Below are 14,448 nucleotides of genomic sequence, written 5' to 3'. Positions count from 1 at the left end.
TCACCATTCCACAAGTCCCACAGGAGACTTCTGCCGTGCCCCATCCCTGCCTGCAGTTAGCTAACCTGAGCACCTCTCCGCCATTTTTCCAAGCTTTCTTGATGCCACTGTACCCCCAAAGCCTCTCACTTTTCACAACTTTATCCCTACTGTCACTCTTGTCTCCCTCTTTCAGCAGTTCGGCTCTTTTACTAACTTAGCCAGGTGAGACTTGTGACCAATCACGCAAATCCCCTGTTCTGAGATGAAAGCTATGCGATAACTATCAGGTCCAATTTTCCTATAAATAAGCTGTCCCCAACAGCAATAGTGCACGCCTGATGAACACTGTCCCTGCTCCTCCGTGATCTTTCTGAGCTCAGCCCCTAATAAAGAAATTCTAGCCAGTTGGTGTTACCTTTCAGTACCAAATGAGCTCCAAGGTCCTTCCTGTAGTCCTGCCAACCACAGGCCAGTGCTGGACTGCTAACGGAAATGTTGGCTCACCTAACAAATGACAATATATCCTTGAACACAGGAAGCAGGTGAGGGTTGTATTCACAGGAGGTGATAAGAGCAGAGCCAGTGTTGGAGAGATCAATCTGTTGGACAGAATGAGCAAGTAGCCCAAGACACAGAGGAGCCCATTCCTAAGGCAAAGGGGGGGGGGGTTGAGGAGTGCTTGGATTCCTATACAATGCCATGCAAACACCCATCACACTCTTGGAGAAAGTAGAGACCATTTATCATGACCTAAGGCCTCACTTGTCCCCAAGCTCACTTTCTAACCGTCGTCAGCTTTTCCTTCTACCTGCTATCAGTAATGGAACACGCCTCATTCTTTTCCCATGCTGATCCAGTGATCTAGCTGGAGCGTTCTGGTTGAGACAAGCCGTTGCCTTGCATCCAACTGTTTCTCTGGCCTTTAGGTCAGAGTTCAAGAACTTTGGCAAGTCTGCAAGGCTGTCACTAACCTATTGCAGGTAACCCACCTCCCATCTTATTCTCTGGTCATTCTTGACTGTCCCTTTAGCACCCGTCACAGGTTAAAATTGCTTATTTCCTGTCACCTGATAGGTTGGGAGTCTCCTCTGGCTCCTGCCGTATCTTCAGCCTCCTGTGTGTGGCTTGTGGCAGAAGCTCAGGAAATGCCGGAGGGATGAGGGGGGAGTGAACAGATAAGTAAACCAATCCACCAGAGATGAAGTAACATACAATATGATCCGGGTCATAAAATATTATCTCTAGTCACCTAATCAGATCTTCCACTCCTATCAAACCATGTGGAGACAGGCGGCCCATAGCCAACCTGTCAACTCCAGCTAAGCTAAGCAGTCACCAGCACCAGAACCTCTCTTGCAGAAGTCAGCTGTCCACCTGTCCAGACTCATCGTGACAGGTGTAAGGCCTAACAATGCTTTCTGCTGGAATTTAAAGGCCGAGGTTTAGTCCCCACACCATTTCTGTACAACTGGACTAACTCAGTGAGATTCTTCATGCCTCTAGGAGAGACTCAAGGGAAAAGTAGAAACCTGCCATTGTCAGTCATGAAAGGCGGCCAGCCTTTCTGTCTTCATTTACTCATTATACATTTAAGTGACACCCTGTCCTTAGTATATAACCATACATATTTTGACAATGGCCTCTATTTGAGCACCATAATCAGGGGCCAATATTATTACTCCTGTACATACTCTTGATGTTGTACTGTAGTTACTACTGGCATCCCAACCCAGGAGAAACCACAAGCCTGGACCACAGGGCAAAGTTGCTCCAAAATGCAGCCACGGTAAATGTGGAAGATGATAAACATCTCTTGGGTTTGGTTTTAAAATGCTGAGCTTCAAAATAATATTTACCTGATCTTGTTGCCCCAAACATTATTTGATTCATTCCCTTGAGCATCCTTCCTTCCCTTGGCCTTGGAGATCTATTGTTGTCCAGATAGCTGAGCACAGATACTTTAGGTAACAAAAGGCAGAGGAGCAGCAAGGTCTAGATATGCTAAGCCACCCCCTCCCAGGGTGCTGGAAAAGGCCAAGCCAAGATTAAGCACAAGAGGAAGTAGAGCCAAGTCACTCTACTACCTCACAGCAGAAAGATTTCAAGATGTGAAAGTCTCTCATCCCCATGTTCCGCTTACCTTGGGGCAAATTTGTTTCTTCTGACTCCTACCCCACTTTTATGATTTGAAGTCCTGCATAAGTTGCTGTCTCCCCCTTGAAATCAATCCCTATTACAGCCAATCTAGACAGCAGCAGCAGTTTTAGGGAGCTAGAATGTTAACAGCCCTCCACAGAACTGTACCTCTCAAGTCCAGGCCTCCATGAAGAGTGACTACGACTTCTTTGTGTTTCTATATTTGCTCTAGTTCACAGAGTCATAAGCCCCGTATGAAAACTTACTTACTAAAAGCATTCCATGCATTTTGGCAAGAATCCATTTCTAGAAATGTGAGTTAACTGTGCTTATTCTATCATTGAGGTATGACCAAGGTTTAAAAACATGCATTTAAAAAATATCTAAGCTGTTCAACCTCAACATTCTACACCATAGAGTGAATTGTTCTTGGTTATGGGACAGCAGTGTGCTGAGTCATGGAGATGAGTGCACCTGCAAGCAGGAGGCGCTGAGTCATGGAGATGCACTTGTGTTCAGGGAGCCTAGACCTAATGGCCCTAGTAACCAGTCAGAGGAGAACAACCCATTTGCAGCTCTAGACCTCAGAGTCTTGCTCTGTAAAAAGAAAGGGCATGTATAATTCAATGATATTTAACATGTCTTACAGAGCTATTAATCTTTCGATTCTTGGAAGCATTATTAAGTTTTCAAATGCTCTCGAAAGCTGTGTCTTCAGACAGAATTACAGCCGAAGAATCTAGAGTCCTGTAAAACAACAAATGAACTTGGGCTTTGTCTCATTCTGAAGCTTTTAAAGGAATTATTAAAGTGTATAAAATGAATATTCTATACACAAGCAGTCATAGTTTCAGGATTTACATTACCACTATTTCTAAATAAGAAAGTACCTTCTCTAGATGTTTTATGCCAGCACAAAAAAATCAAACCATAAAGAAAAACTCTAAGAGTACTTTGCATCCATTAAATTCCATAATTCCATACTCCAATAGCTGTTTTTATAGTAGACTTCATGCTCAGAGAGACAAGCTTTCCTTGTTCGATTATAATTCAGATGTGGAGGAGCCCTCATTTGTTTTCTCAGAACAAATAACACCAGCACCAATGGTTGACTGTGTATACTAATTAATATTTAGACCAAGCTTCTAATGCTTTGCTAGTCTGTAGGAAATTTCCTACCTGTTACTTGAGGCCATAAGAGCCAAAACAATGTGGCTCTACAGTTTCCAGTGACAACATACAATGAACTCCAAAACCAGCAGAAAGTGCACATTCTTTGCATTATTAAATTATATGAAAATAACAGGTAGAAAATTATGTGTAAGCCGCAGGAACTAAGGCAAACGTATAAAAGTCTCCAAATGTTATCAGCAAATACATTAAGTGAAGTTATTATATATTTACTTTGTAATAGGTTAAACAACACCAAATATTCAGCATGAATTTAACAAATGATACACAAAAGGTTTTCCCTGGCTCTAAAGCATTCTTGGCAGACTTTCACAAGAACAGGGAAGGTGTTCACAGATCATGTGACTCCATGCTTTGAATAATTTGATTCCCCGACACTGATCTGCAGAAAATTCAATCTCACTCAACAGTCCAGATAGCTTTCTACCTGGAGACTGAAAAGCTGATTCTGAAATTGAGACAGAGTGCAAAAGATCTAGAACAGCCACTCTGTCTTCAAGCTGGAAATGATGAAGCCCCTTGCTTCCAGATGCTCTGGACTGTTTTCCTCTACAGTCTTTATAGTTTTAGCTATTATGTCTCATGTTATAGTCTATCTCATATTAACCATTTTTATCATTTGAGGAAGGGGGTTGAAGTTGATTCTGCTTGATCTTTGGAAGCATTATTAAAATTTCAAATGTGTTCAAAATCCATACTTTCTAACAGGTTAAATAGTCAGTACAGTGTGTGAGGCCATTTGGTTCCCTGAAAAAAAAAAAACAAAAAACAAACAGATGTTGAGAAATAAATGCACAAACAAACAGCATGTTTTCCTCTTTAAAAGAGAGTTTGTTTATTTTCATTTATATCTAAGCATTTTCATAGTACTTGCAGAGGCCAGAAAAGGGGAGTTGTAATACTTGGAATGGGAGTTAGAAAGGTTGTGAGCCACCACGTGGATGCTAGAACCAAACCAAGTTCCTCTGCAAGAGCAGCAAGTGCTCCTAACTGCTACGTCATCTCTCCAGCTCCACAAATAACAGACTTTCAAGAAAACAATTCAAGGCAACTCAGGAATGAGCATCAAATATTTAACAAAATGTTAACAATTGCTTCACAAATGAATGCAGATGAAATTCTTTTTCAACCCCCTACATCAAACTATACACAAAGGTAATCTGAAATAGACCATAGTATGAGACACAATAGTCAAAACTATCAAGCTTGTAGAAGAAAACAGGCAAAGCATCTTTGATCACAGGTATAAATAACGATTTTGCATGAATGTGTTCATGTTCATGTGTGGGATGCATGTGAGGTTCAGAGGACTGGGGCTGACCAGAAATGTCCAGACATTTCTCATGATATAAAGAAGTCACATATGATCACAGGAGTATGAATTATAAAGTACTTGCACTGTTAAAAGTCATAAAAGTGTAACACTTTAATATCTGTGCATTTAAGTGTATGTTTTGAAAATGAGAAGACTCATAAAGGATGTATTCAATCAGAGACCTTGTAGAAGTGAGGCATCCAGAATTGTGGGCCATGTCGTTTTGTCTTATATTGGTTTTGTTTGAACCTTTCTTGTTATTTATTCAAAATTATTGAGCAGCTATTATTTGTCTGTCACTATTCTAGATATTTTAAATTTTCACACCAATAAGAAAAACAAACAAAAGAGCCAGATTTCAAGCATACAATTTGTATAGCTAGCAATCTGTAGAGATGGAAGGAAGGAAGGAAGGAAGGAAGGAAGGAAGGAAGGAAGAAAGAAAGAAAGAAAGAAAGAAAGAAAGAAAGAAAGAAAGAAAGAAAGAAAGGAAGGAAGGAAGGAAGACCATGATAATAAGCAATAGATAATGTAGTATTTAAAACCATAAGCATGTTATAGGAGAGGAAAAGACTAGCCCATAGAAACACTGCCATCCTCCTATCTTCCTCCATCTTGCTGGTACCATTTTGTTTGGTTTTGTTTTTTGAAACAAGGTTTCTCTCTGTAATGCTGACTGTCTTAGAACTCACTCTATGCTGACTGTCTTAGAACTCACTCTGTAGACCAGGCTGGCATCACACTCACAGAGATCCTCAGGTCTCTGCCTCCCAAGGCCTGGGATTAAAGGCATGTACCACAACTGCCAGGCCTCATTTTTTTTTTTTTAAGTTAGGGCATGCCTATAGTTCTGATGCAGTTTTGCCTTATTAATCAATCATGCTTTAGGGTTATGTCAGAAATAGTATGTGCATGTGAATCTTTAAAAGAACGCTGGTTTCCCAAGGTCGCTTTATTCCTCAACAGTCTGCAATATTGAACATTTGCATAAATATATATCAAAGCATCCGCTTGTGTGCGTGAAAAGGTGGATCCAAGGACAGTGTTCTGTGTGCTACGGAGTCACAGGCAGACAGCGGTACCAAGTCAAAGAGCATCCTTTTGTCTTTCATACAAAAGACAAGCCACTGGAGTGCAAGAGAATCTGACTCCCACATCATTAAGATGTAGCTGCACATAAAAGATGCAGTGCAGATAATTCAGACTAGACAAGAAGAATGTGCTGTAGGAATAATCCTTCTTCGTGTCATGGTGTCAGACAATAAATAAATAAATCCTCATTTTTCCCTTCCAGTGCTCTGTCATGAAAGAGCCACAGAGCAGACTTGTCATCTGCTAGCAATAGTAGCTTTGTGGGGTGGCCTTCAGCCTTGGAGACTTATCCTCTGTTTACAAGACAAAGACTTCAACACCAGAAGTCCCCCAACCAAACACCAGTGACTTCAAACCTTTTACAGTGGGGAAGATAGCTGATATAGTGCATGGGAAGGACCAGTGTGGTTTTTCTGGAAACTGCACAAGAAATTAAGCAAAGCACTTGTGTGTCTGTTCTTAGCCACCATTCAAATATTAAGGAAGCATCAGTCTCAACTGCAGCTTTGCAGGTGCACCCTGGGCTCTGAAACTCAGATCCATGCAGCGGACCACCAATCTTCCAGACCGTGCATGTGTCTGTCTCCTGCTTATGTGTCCTGTGTCCTGGCACACATATGATTTTATTCACATAGCCTTCTCACCTACCCACACACCTAGCTCCCACTCGACTCCTTTTCCTGGGCAATGTCTTTCTCAATGAACTTAGCTCACAGCACAACCTTTGACCTCCCTTCAGTGATGAAGTCACCCAAGGTCATTTACTGCCAGAAACATCCCTCTTTGGGGATGTTTCTAGGGGACTAAAATCATAGGTTCTTCTTTGCAGATCCAAGTTAAAACCAGGTTGCTGTCTCAAAATTGGTTGTAAATTTTGGATTTTATGGCCTACAAGTGTTATTATCGATGGTCTCCTGGCCCGCTCATAAAACCACATCTAAAACATAATGTAGCAGGCTTAGGTACATAGGATCAATGGCATCTTTCATCGCATCATTTTCTGAGAAAATAGCAACACAATACATAGATGAAAATTTGCTGTTTCTACCCTGCCAATATCAGGCTGATAAAAATGTTTATGTGATCAAAAAATGCTTAAAAGATTATTAAGGATAGAATATCTCATGGAGATAAGTTGGTTATGGCCCCTAAAGGAACCCACAGCCCTCGTGGCTACTCTACACTCTCCAAGCCTCTGCCACAGCCTCGGTGACAACCAACTCACAGGAACTTCAACTTTCCAGCAGCCTAGGGAGACCTGGAGGCAGGAGGCAGAGAATGGCTGCAGGAGGCCACACAGGGCCCAGCATTGCTTCATTTAGCCGGACCATAAGCAGCACATGAGGTTACATAAGACAGCATTATTGACCTTCAGCTTCTCTTCTGCTTCTCATCCCCAAAAGCATTCACTAGAAAAGGGGCCTAACAGCAAACAGAAAGAAAGGAAAATGGTTCATAGATCCCCATCTTTGATCTGGAAATCGGTCAATAAAAATATGGAGATAAATACTTTGAAATAAAGATGCTCTTAAAAGCCAGGCTAAAGTCAGCCAGCGCTCATTTCCTTTTGCACCCATTCCTTTGAGAGACTGTCATGTGTTCCTTGAGGGTTAAAGCAATGAGAATCACCATTCTGTTCTGGGAAAATACTGACAATGAAGGCACTCACTTACCTCTTAGCTCCCCGAGATCCAGAGATGTCCCAAGCTGCTCTAGCAAGGCAACCCGTGCTGCATTCTTTTTGTGTTTCTTGCCATCATAATGCTGCTGAGCCATCAGTGGGTTATTAAACCAGGCCGCACAGAGACCACAGTATCTGTCTGAGTCTCTTCTTTGGTAGGGAGAGGCGACCACAGGAGCCGTGTCCACCCGAGGGGTCTTAAGTGAACTCAGGGGTGTTGCTGCGGGAGAAAGCAATAGCATGTCAGTGCATGTTTGAGCACATTTCCCTTCAGTGCTGAGGAATGAACAGCCCATGCTCAGGATGGCAGGGGCTTTGTCAACACCAGGAAATTAATTGGCTACAAACAAGAGTCTCTTATAAAAAAGCACTAAGATCAAAGGTTGCATAGTTTTGTGTCAACGTGCTCAAGAGATAGTCTCTTTGTAAGGGGAAAAAAAAGGAGCTTTAAAGTCTTGAAGATATGTTCTGTCAATCAACTTGGCGTACGAAAGACTCTGAATGAGTCAACTGATGCTAAAGTTGAAAGAGCCAATAAACAGAGGCATTAGCTAGCTGATTTGAATAGCACCAACTAAGGAAACCATGCTAAATATGACAGCTTTCTGTTGGTATAGGCTAGTTCAGACCATACCTGCTAATGCTGACTTTGAAAGTACAATTTCTCTCCCAGAAAGACCAGGCGAGACACTCTCTTGAGCAGATGTTGCTTTATCTAAGCTGAAAGGGCACATATCACTATTTTGAGATTGTACTCCCAGCTATTAATTTAACACATCCCATTGTGAACTTTAGAGTTATTTCTGGCCTAAGGAAAGAATAGAATTGAACTTGAAGGAGTTTACTAATGGAAAGTAAAAATAACTTCTCTATGCTTTCAACATACAAATTGCTTCTTTCCTTACAATGAGTGTGCCTGGAGTTACTGTCCTACTTCTCAGATGATTGACTTCAAAGACAGCAAACGGCTGCTATAAAGGTGAGGATGTAGTTATATCGCATGGCACAGGACCAAATACTTAAGCTCCAAGGCCAATGCTCCTTCTGAGACCCCTGGGAACCCCATTCATGCTTAGTAAACACAAAGACCAAAGGTCTACTTCCTCTTTGTTTTATAAAGAATTGCACTGAATTGTAGAAAAAAAAAATACTTCAATCCAAATATTTTGGAAGAAGAAACTGGTTTTCTGTCTCGATGGCTCATTAGGCATAAGCAATTTAACAGCGTCTTCTACAAGTCCCTAATCTCCATGACAAGGATTTGTAGTTGACAAAATCATGACTATTAGGCCATTCTTCCAAGGAAAAGCAACAGCTTGGGACATTAAAGACAAGTTAAAGAACTAATTAATCAATTCCTCAAGCTTCCAAAGTTTTATGGAGACCCTTTCATGTTTGCGTTAAATGACTGATACACAAATACATACTTGCTAGATGAAATTTTCATCCAAGCAGTGCAAGATCATGACAGTGTCTCAGGCAGGCTCCCTTTCATCCTGAGTGCTCATCACAGGTGTAGGTAAGATGAAACTAAATGGGCCAACAGTGTGGAGAAACTTTGACACATTTAATGTTTTTTAAAAGCCTCCCTGCTGAATTTGGTCAGCTAGAGCCACACAGAAATGAGGCTCAAATGTGGGCCATATGTCTTAGCTGCCATCCGGTATCATTCTGTCACAACTTAGCAACACTAATGAAAGCCACAAATATGCAGTCATCCTGTCTATGAAGAGATATTTGTCTCCCATCTCAAGGAATCTGCACCTTGCTTCTACAGTTTCCTGCATCCTTATCAGTTTCTGAAGATACAGAGCTACATAGCAACAGGAAACAAATCATTAAGCATTCACAGTCTGAATGGATGTTGACTCCTGAAGCATGGCTGTTTCTCTTTAAACTCTAACAGGGAATCTTGTGGTCATTCTGTTACTTGATACCTGATAGTCTACATCTAGGCAGGAAGGGCACATAAGAAAGAACCTGTCAATCAGATAATTGTTCTGGCACATGAGAACTGTTTGTGTTGTAGCTTTTTACCGCCCCCTCCCCACCCAGATTACACTGTGTTAGCTTGTAAACCTGAAAGGTGAACTTTTCTTCTGTTTTGTTTTCCAACCTTCCCCCCTCCCTCCTCAAGCCAGTTCCCATCCCCGTTATGCCTGTGATGGCAAATGAAGGCAGCAGCATGGAAACAGCCCTGAATCAAAGGTAGATCCTGTCCAGCCTTCAGCTCCACTGAGCTGAGCAACTTTCTGGTTCCTGACATCTTCGGTTTCCAGAAAGCTACACCTCAGGGTCACCTTCTCCTCTTCAGCTGACACATTTGTGGTTACAGACTCACTACATAGGGATGAATAGGCTAGAGAAATGCTGTCCTTTTCACAGCTTTGACTCCATGCCAAATATAGAAATTAGAGAGGAGGAGCACAGTCTCTCAGTTTTAATAAAATCTGTATGTGCATGGATCATAACACAATGCTTGGCCAAAGTGCATTACCCTAACCAAATAAATACAAAGAAGAATAATGATTATCTCTGAATGAAAGCCATCCTTTATATAACATGTACTTTTCTTTTAATTTCATACATTATGTATTCTTTCAACTTGTGAGAAAATATCCAATACTGACTTCACCTACTCTTTTAAAACTTAAACACAGAATAGTTAACTACTCAAAGCCTGTGGGTTTTTTTTTAAACATTAGATTCATTTAAATCTTAAAATCTTTATGCCCAGACTAACCAAACACAGTAAAATATATGGGGATAGGAAACAGATTCATAGAGTCTCACTTAGGCCCTCTTCTAACACTGTCCATGTTTCCAGTATTCATCCAGTGCTGAGAGCCAAAGCCTTAAGTACTGCTATATCATCCTTTAAAATTACTATAAAATAACCTAGGGTGGTGGCTCAAGCCTTTCATCTCAGCACTTGAGAGGCAGAGACAGGCGGATCTCTTGAGTTTGAGCCCAGCCTGGTCTACAGAGTGAGTTCCAGGACAGCCAGGGATACACCAAAAAATTATGTCTCAAAAAAACACAAAAAAGTCCCAATTTATTTCTAATATCAGAGATCAGACCTCTACTCTTGCCTGATGCGTCTAAAACAAAAAGGGGGAACTGTAGAGAGCTGCGGAATGCTATGCCTTAAAGATGGAGCTGGTTTCCGCCTTCCACCTTCCCGATGGTGAGTGCTCTCTGTCACGAACAACTCCACATTTGGCTAAGGCTGAGGATCTGGCTTGCTTCCATGTATGTGGACCTATCTGCATTGCCCACGTGACACGCCGGGGTTGGCTACCCAGAGGCTATTTAAGCTGTGGGCTGGCTTTCCCCAGGGTCAGATGATTGTTCAAGGTTCCTGAATAAACTGCATTAAAAAAAAAAAAAGCATAAAGAAAAGCTGTCTTAGATCTCCATGCAAAAGACAGCCCCATAGCTTAGGCAAGAGCAGCAGTGCTGGCTCTTCTGTAAGCAGTAGGAAAAATTGTCACATGCATCTATTTTTGTATTTTATGAAAACATGGCTCTCAAAAATAGTAGTCCATTAATGTTCCTAAAGTTGAATGGCAATTTTGACTGTTTTCCCAATGAGACCCTTTGATAGTGAAGAGTTGTGGCCATCTCCTGCCGCCAGCTGACCCTTGCCAGCAGGCATGTGGCCCCGAGCTGTGTTCTGCCCACAGCTGCACTGCCCTATGGGAGGCTCAGTTCACCTACTGAATGACACCCTGACAAGCCAAGAAAGAGCTCTTTCTCCTTCCTCTAACCTTACAACCGTTTCTTCCTCTAAACTTACACTGTTCACTTAGCATTTTTTAAAACCACTTGCAATCTTAGTCATAAAAATGTGTGTTTGTGGGAATGTGTGTAAGGGAAATGAGGTGATAAGCTTTTACAGATACATCTCTCCTTTAGTATACACCCCAATGATTCTTCGTTGCAATTCGAAAAAAAAATTTAAAAAAAAAACAAAACTAGGAAAACTCAAGTTTCCTCATGACTCAGGCTATATAACCATTTGCTGTGGGATATACTTCAATGGAATTATTGGCTATTTTCCTGGTTCATATACTCATGCCATGTGGTACATGTTTCAGAATATGTATTAGTTAGCTTTTATTGCCAACTTGATGCAAACTAGAGTCACCAAGAGAGGGAACCTCAGTTGAGAAATCGTCTTCCCTCAGATTGGCCTGTAGCATGTCTATGGGAAATTTTAATTGTTCACTGATGTTGGAGGGCCCAGTTCACTGAGGGCAGTACCATCCCTATGTGCATAGGCTCGGTTGTATGAAGCTAGCTGAGCAAGCTATGGAGAGGAAGCCAGGAGGGTGTGTTCCTCCCTGGTTTCTGCTCCAAGCTCCTGCCTGGGGTTTCTGCCCTCGATTTCTTCCATGAAGAATGGTGATCTCTAAGCTGAAATAAACGTTTTTCCTCCCTAAGTTGCTTTTGGTCATGCTGTGATATCAGCACAATCAAAGGCAAACTAGAACAGTACATATGACAAACCTTGAATTTTCTCATTTTAAAACACTTTTGGCCTAAATGTTTTGGCCAAAAGTCAGATCTGTAACCACTGAAAAGTAACCCAAATAGGCCTCAGTTCCTCTAAGACTTAAGACAGCTGGAACAAAGCACTAAGTCAGAACTTTACTTAGAAGAGTCACATCCTGGCCTTAAACACACTTTATATCTTCTGAATGCCTTGAACATATTTTTTTTTCAGGGAACAGCATCTCAGCAGAAAGTGACAAGGCGAGTTTTCTTCAATAGTAACTGGGAATCATATGCACTTTTGACCCCTTTATGACAAAAACACCAGCTGATTTGAGGGCAAAAATGTTTTCAACATCTGCACTGCTATCACAATACTGCCTCACTCCGCAGCCAGGCATTGCTTGCAACTTCCTCTGCATGAGTGGTGACGGGCTAGGAGTGTGAAAATCATGTCTTTCAATGAATGAATGAAACAACCAATTAATCAATCAACAAATGGCCATCATTATAAGCAAGTAAATTTAAATAAAACATTTTTTTTCTTCTAATTGATGCCATGAAATTTCTCAATACAGAGAAACATGGTGTTAAGATAGTCACTGTACATATAAGCAAGGGGTGACAAGCTGTTAGAGAAGAGGAATTGACAGTTAAACAGAAAAAAAAAACACATCTTGTTAAAGTACGGAATCACACCTCAAGCTTCCTTTCATAAATATTAAATCAGGTAGGTTGAAAGTCACTGTTCTCTAATTTCCATCATTTTGTAGGGTGGCCCATTTATTTTTCAGAGACTAAGCATTGTGCATGGTATTCTGGAAGCCTTACTTTGAGCAGGAAATTGTGTCTCTCCTGACATCCAAACTCCTTCTCTGGCTTCCGCTGTGGTTCTCTGATGGTCACTTCTGGTGACGTGCTTGATTGGATTAAGAAATGCTTCAGACATTAGGGAAAGCATACCAGCATGTCTGTGATGGCATCCCCAGAGACCCTTAGGCCCTGAGGACTCTGAATGGATTCATCTCTTGATAGATTCACTGATGGCACTTTGGGGCGGAAATGAAAAGGACGGGGTGGCCCATATTGGAAGAGGTTGGGGTGGGGACTACATGTCAGCATGGCCCCTTTTTATATTGCCCCTCATGTCTCCTGTCTTCCAGGAACAGGAGTCTTCAGCATACCCTCCTCCAGATGATGGTGCTCTGCCCAAGAGTTTGGGGGACAAGCAACCATGGAAAGGATGCTCCAAAACTGTGAGCTAAATAATTCCTCTTCTTAAGTTAGGCATTTTAATCAAAAAGGTACTGATTATCATAAAATGGCTGCTACTGAGAGGCTCTCCAGTTATGGAACTTTCAAGGCTGAAACAGGACAACCTGCTGTGTCTACTCCTACTTTTGAGGGAAAGGCTGCCTTCATGTCACACTAAGAAGAGAAGGGAATCTGTGAGGTGTTTGGGAAAGGTGTTTCAATGAAGCAAACAGATCAGTAAGGGAGCATCAAACAATGGTAAAAGAGCGAGCAATGGGCCATCCCCTGCTCCTATCACCAACACCCATGGAGCACTTCTCTTCAGCACCACACACTATGGCTATGACCCCTCTCCCTTTCTCTCTCCCCCATCGTGTCCTCCTCATATCTGCCAAGTCCTCTCTCCCCTTCTTAATTTTATCTCTGCCAGTCTTCCTTGCTCTCTCAATCTTGCTGTCTCCATCACCCCTTCTTTTCATTTCCCTCATCCTCTCTCAATTCTTTTCTCTCTCGACCTTTCCCTCTCTATTTGTCTCTCTCACTCTCCGAATCTCAAGCATTACCCCTACTTCCTCCCTTTTCCCTTTCTTAGCCTCACTTCCTCTCAGTGCTTTCTAAGTGATGAGCTAACAAAGCACAGGCAGCTCTGACAAAGAACTCATCCCATGGAGATATACCCAGGGACCTGCTTCATTTACAGTATGTGGCTTTCTTGCCTTGGATTCTTGTCCATGATCCCAATCTTTCCCATTTGTGTGTTACCACCATTTTACTTTCTTAGTTTAATTGCCCCCGAATTCCTGATGGACCACGGGTGTACTTTGGAATTTAGGAGAGGAACTGTTTAGCGCAGAAGGCTCTAGTGAGATGTAGCATGAGAAATAGTCAAGTCCAGATCTCCTGCTCTGTGACCAGCTTCACAGTTATGCCAACTGGTGCCTAGGGACCAATAGGCCAAATGAGTCATTAGGTTGAGCCCAAATGCATGTCTTGGGGAACAGCATCTTCTTGCAGCAGGCATTATTTGAAACTGTGCATTTTTCCCTTAAAGGAAATTGATTTCCAGTGCTTATGATGGACTGTCTTTCCTCTTTCTTAATTCAGATTAATGACAGTAGTAATTCTTCAGCAATGGGCACATTTTCCACCTAAGTACTGTAGACGGTACATCTGACTGGATCATTAAGTGCTGACTGCAGACACAGCTGCAGTGTAAATCTGCAGCTTCATTGCCAAGCTATCCTGATCCTTCTGCAGGCACCTGTCACGGCTCTGGGCCACCATGCGGGGACCCACTGGT

At 42.0% G+C, this 14,448-nt stretch overlaps 1 protein-coding gene across 2 annotated transcripts in view; it reads right to left on the bottom strand.

Moving 5' to 3' along the window:
- Positions 1–14,448, bottom strand: part of Zmat4 (zinc finger matrin-type 4) — a 404,848-nt gene that overhangs the window by 149,564 nt on the left and 240,836 nt on the right. For both annotated transcript variants that reach the window (XM_060381492.1, XM_060381490.1), the window contains exon 5: positions 7,390–7,617. In XM_060381492.1, coding sequence (XP_060237475.1) covers positions 7,390–7,617 — 228 coding nt within the window. The remainder of the gene's footprint in view (positions 1–7,389; positions 7,618–14,448) is intronic.

The sequence above is a fragment of the Meriones unguiculatus genome, chromosome 4, assembly GCF_030254825.1.
Source record: "Meriones unguiculatus strain TT.TT164.6M chromosome 4, Bangor_MerUng_6.1, whole genome shotgun sequence".
NCBI classification, from domain to species: Eukaryota; Metazoa; Chordata; class Mammalia; order Rodentia; family Muridae; genus Meriones; species Meriones unguiculatus.
This window is presented reverse-complemented; position numbering and strand designations above follow the sequence as displayed.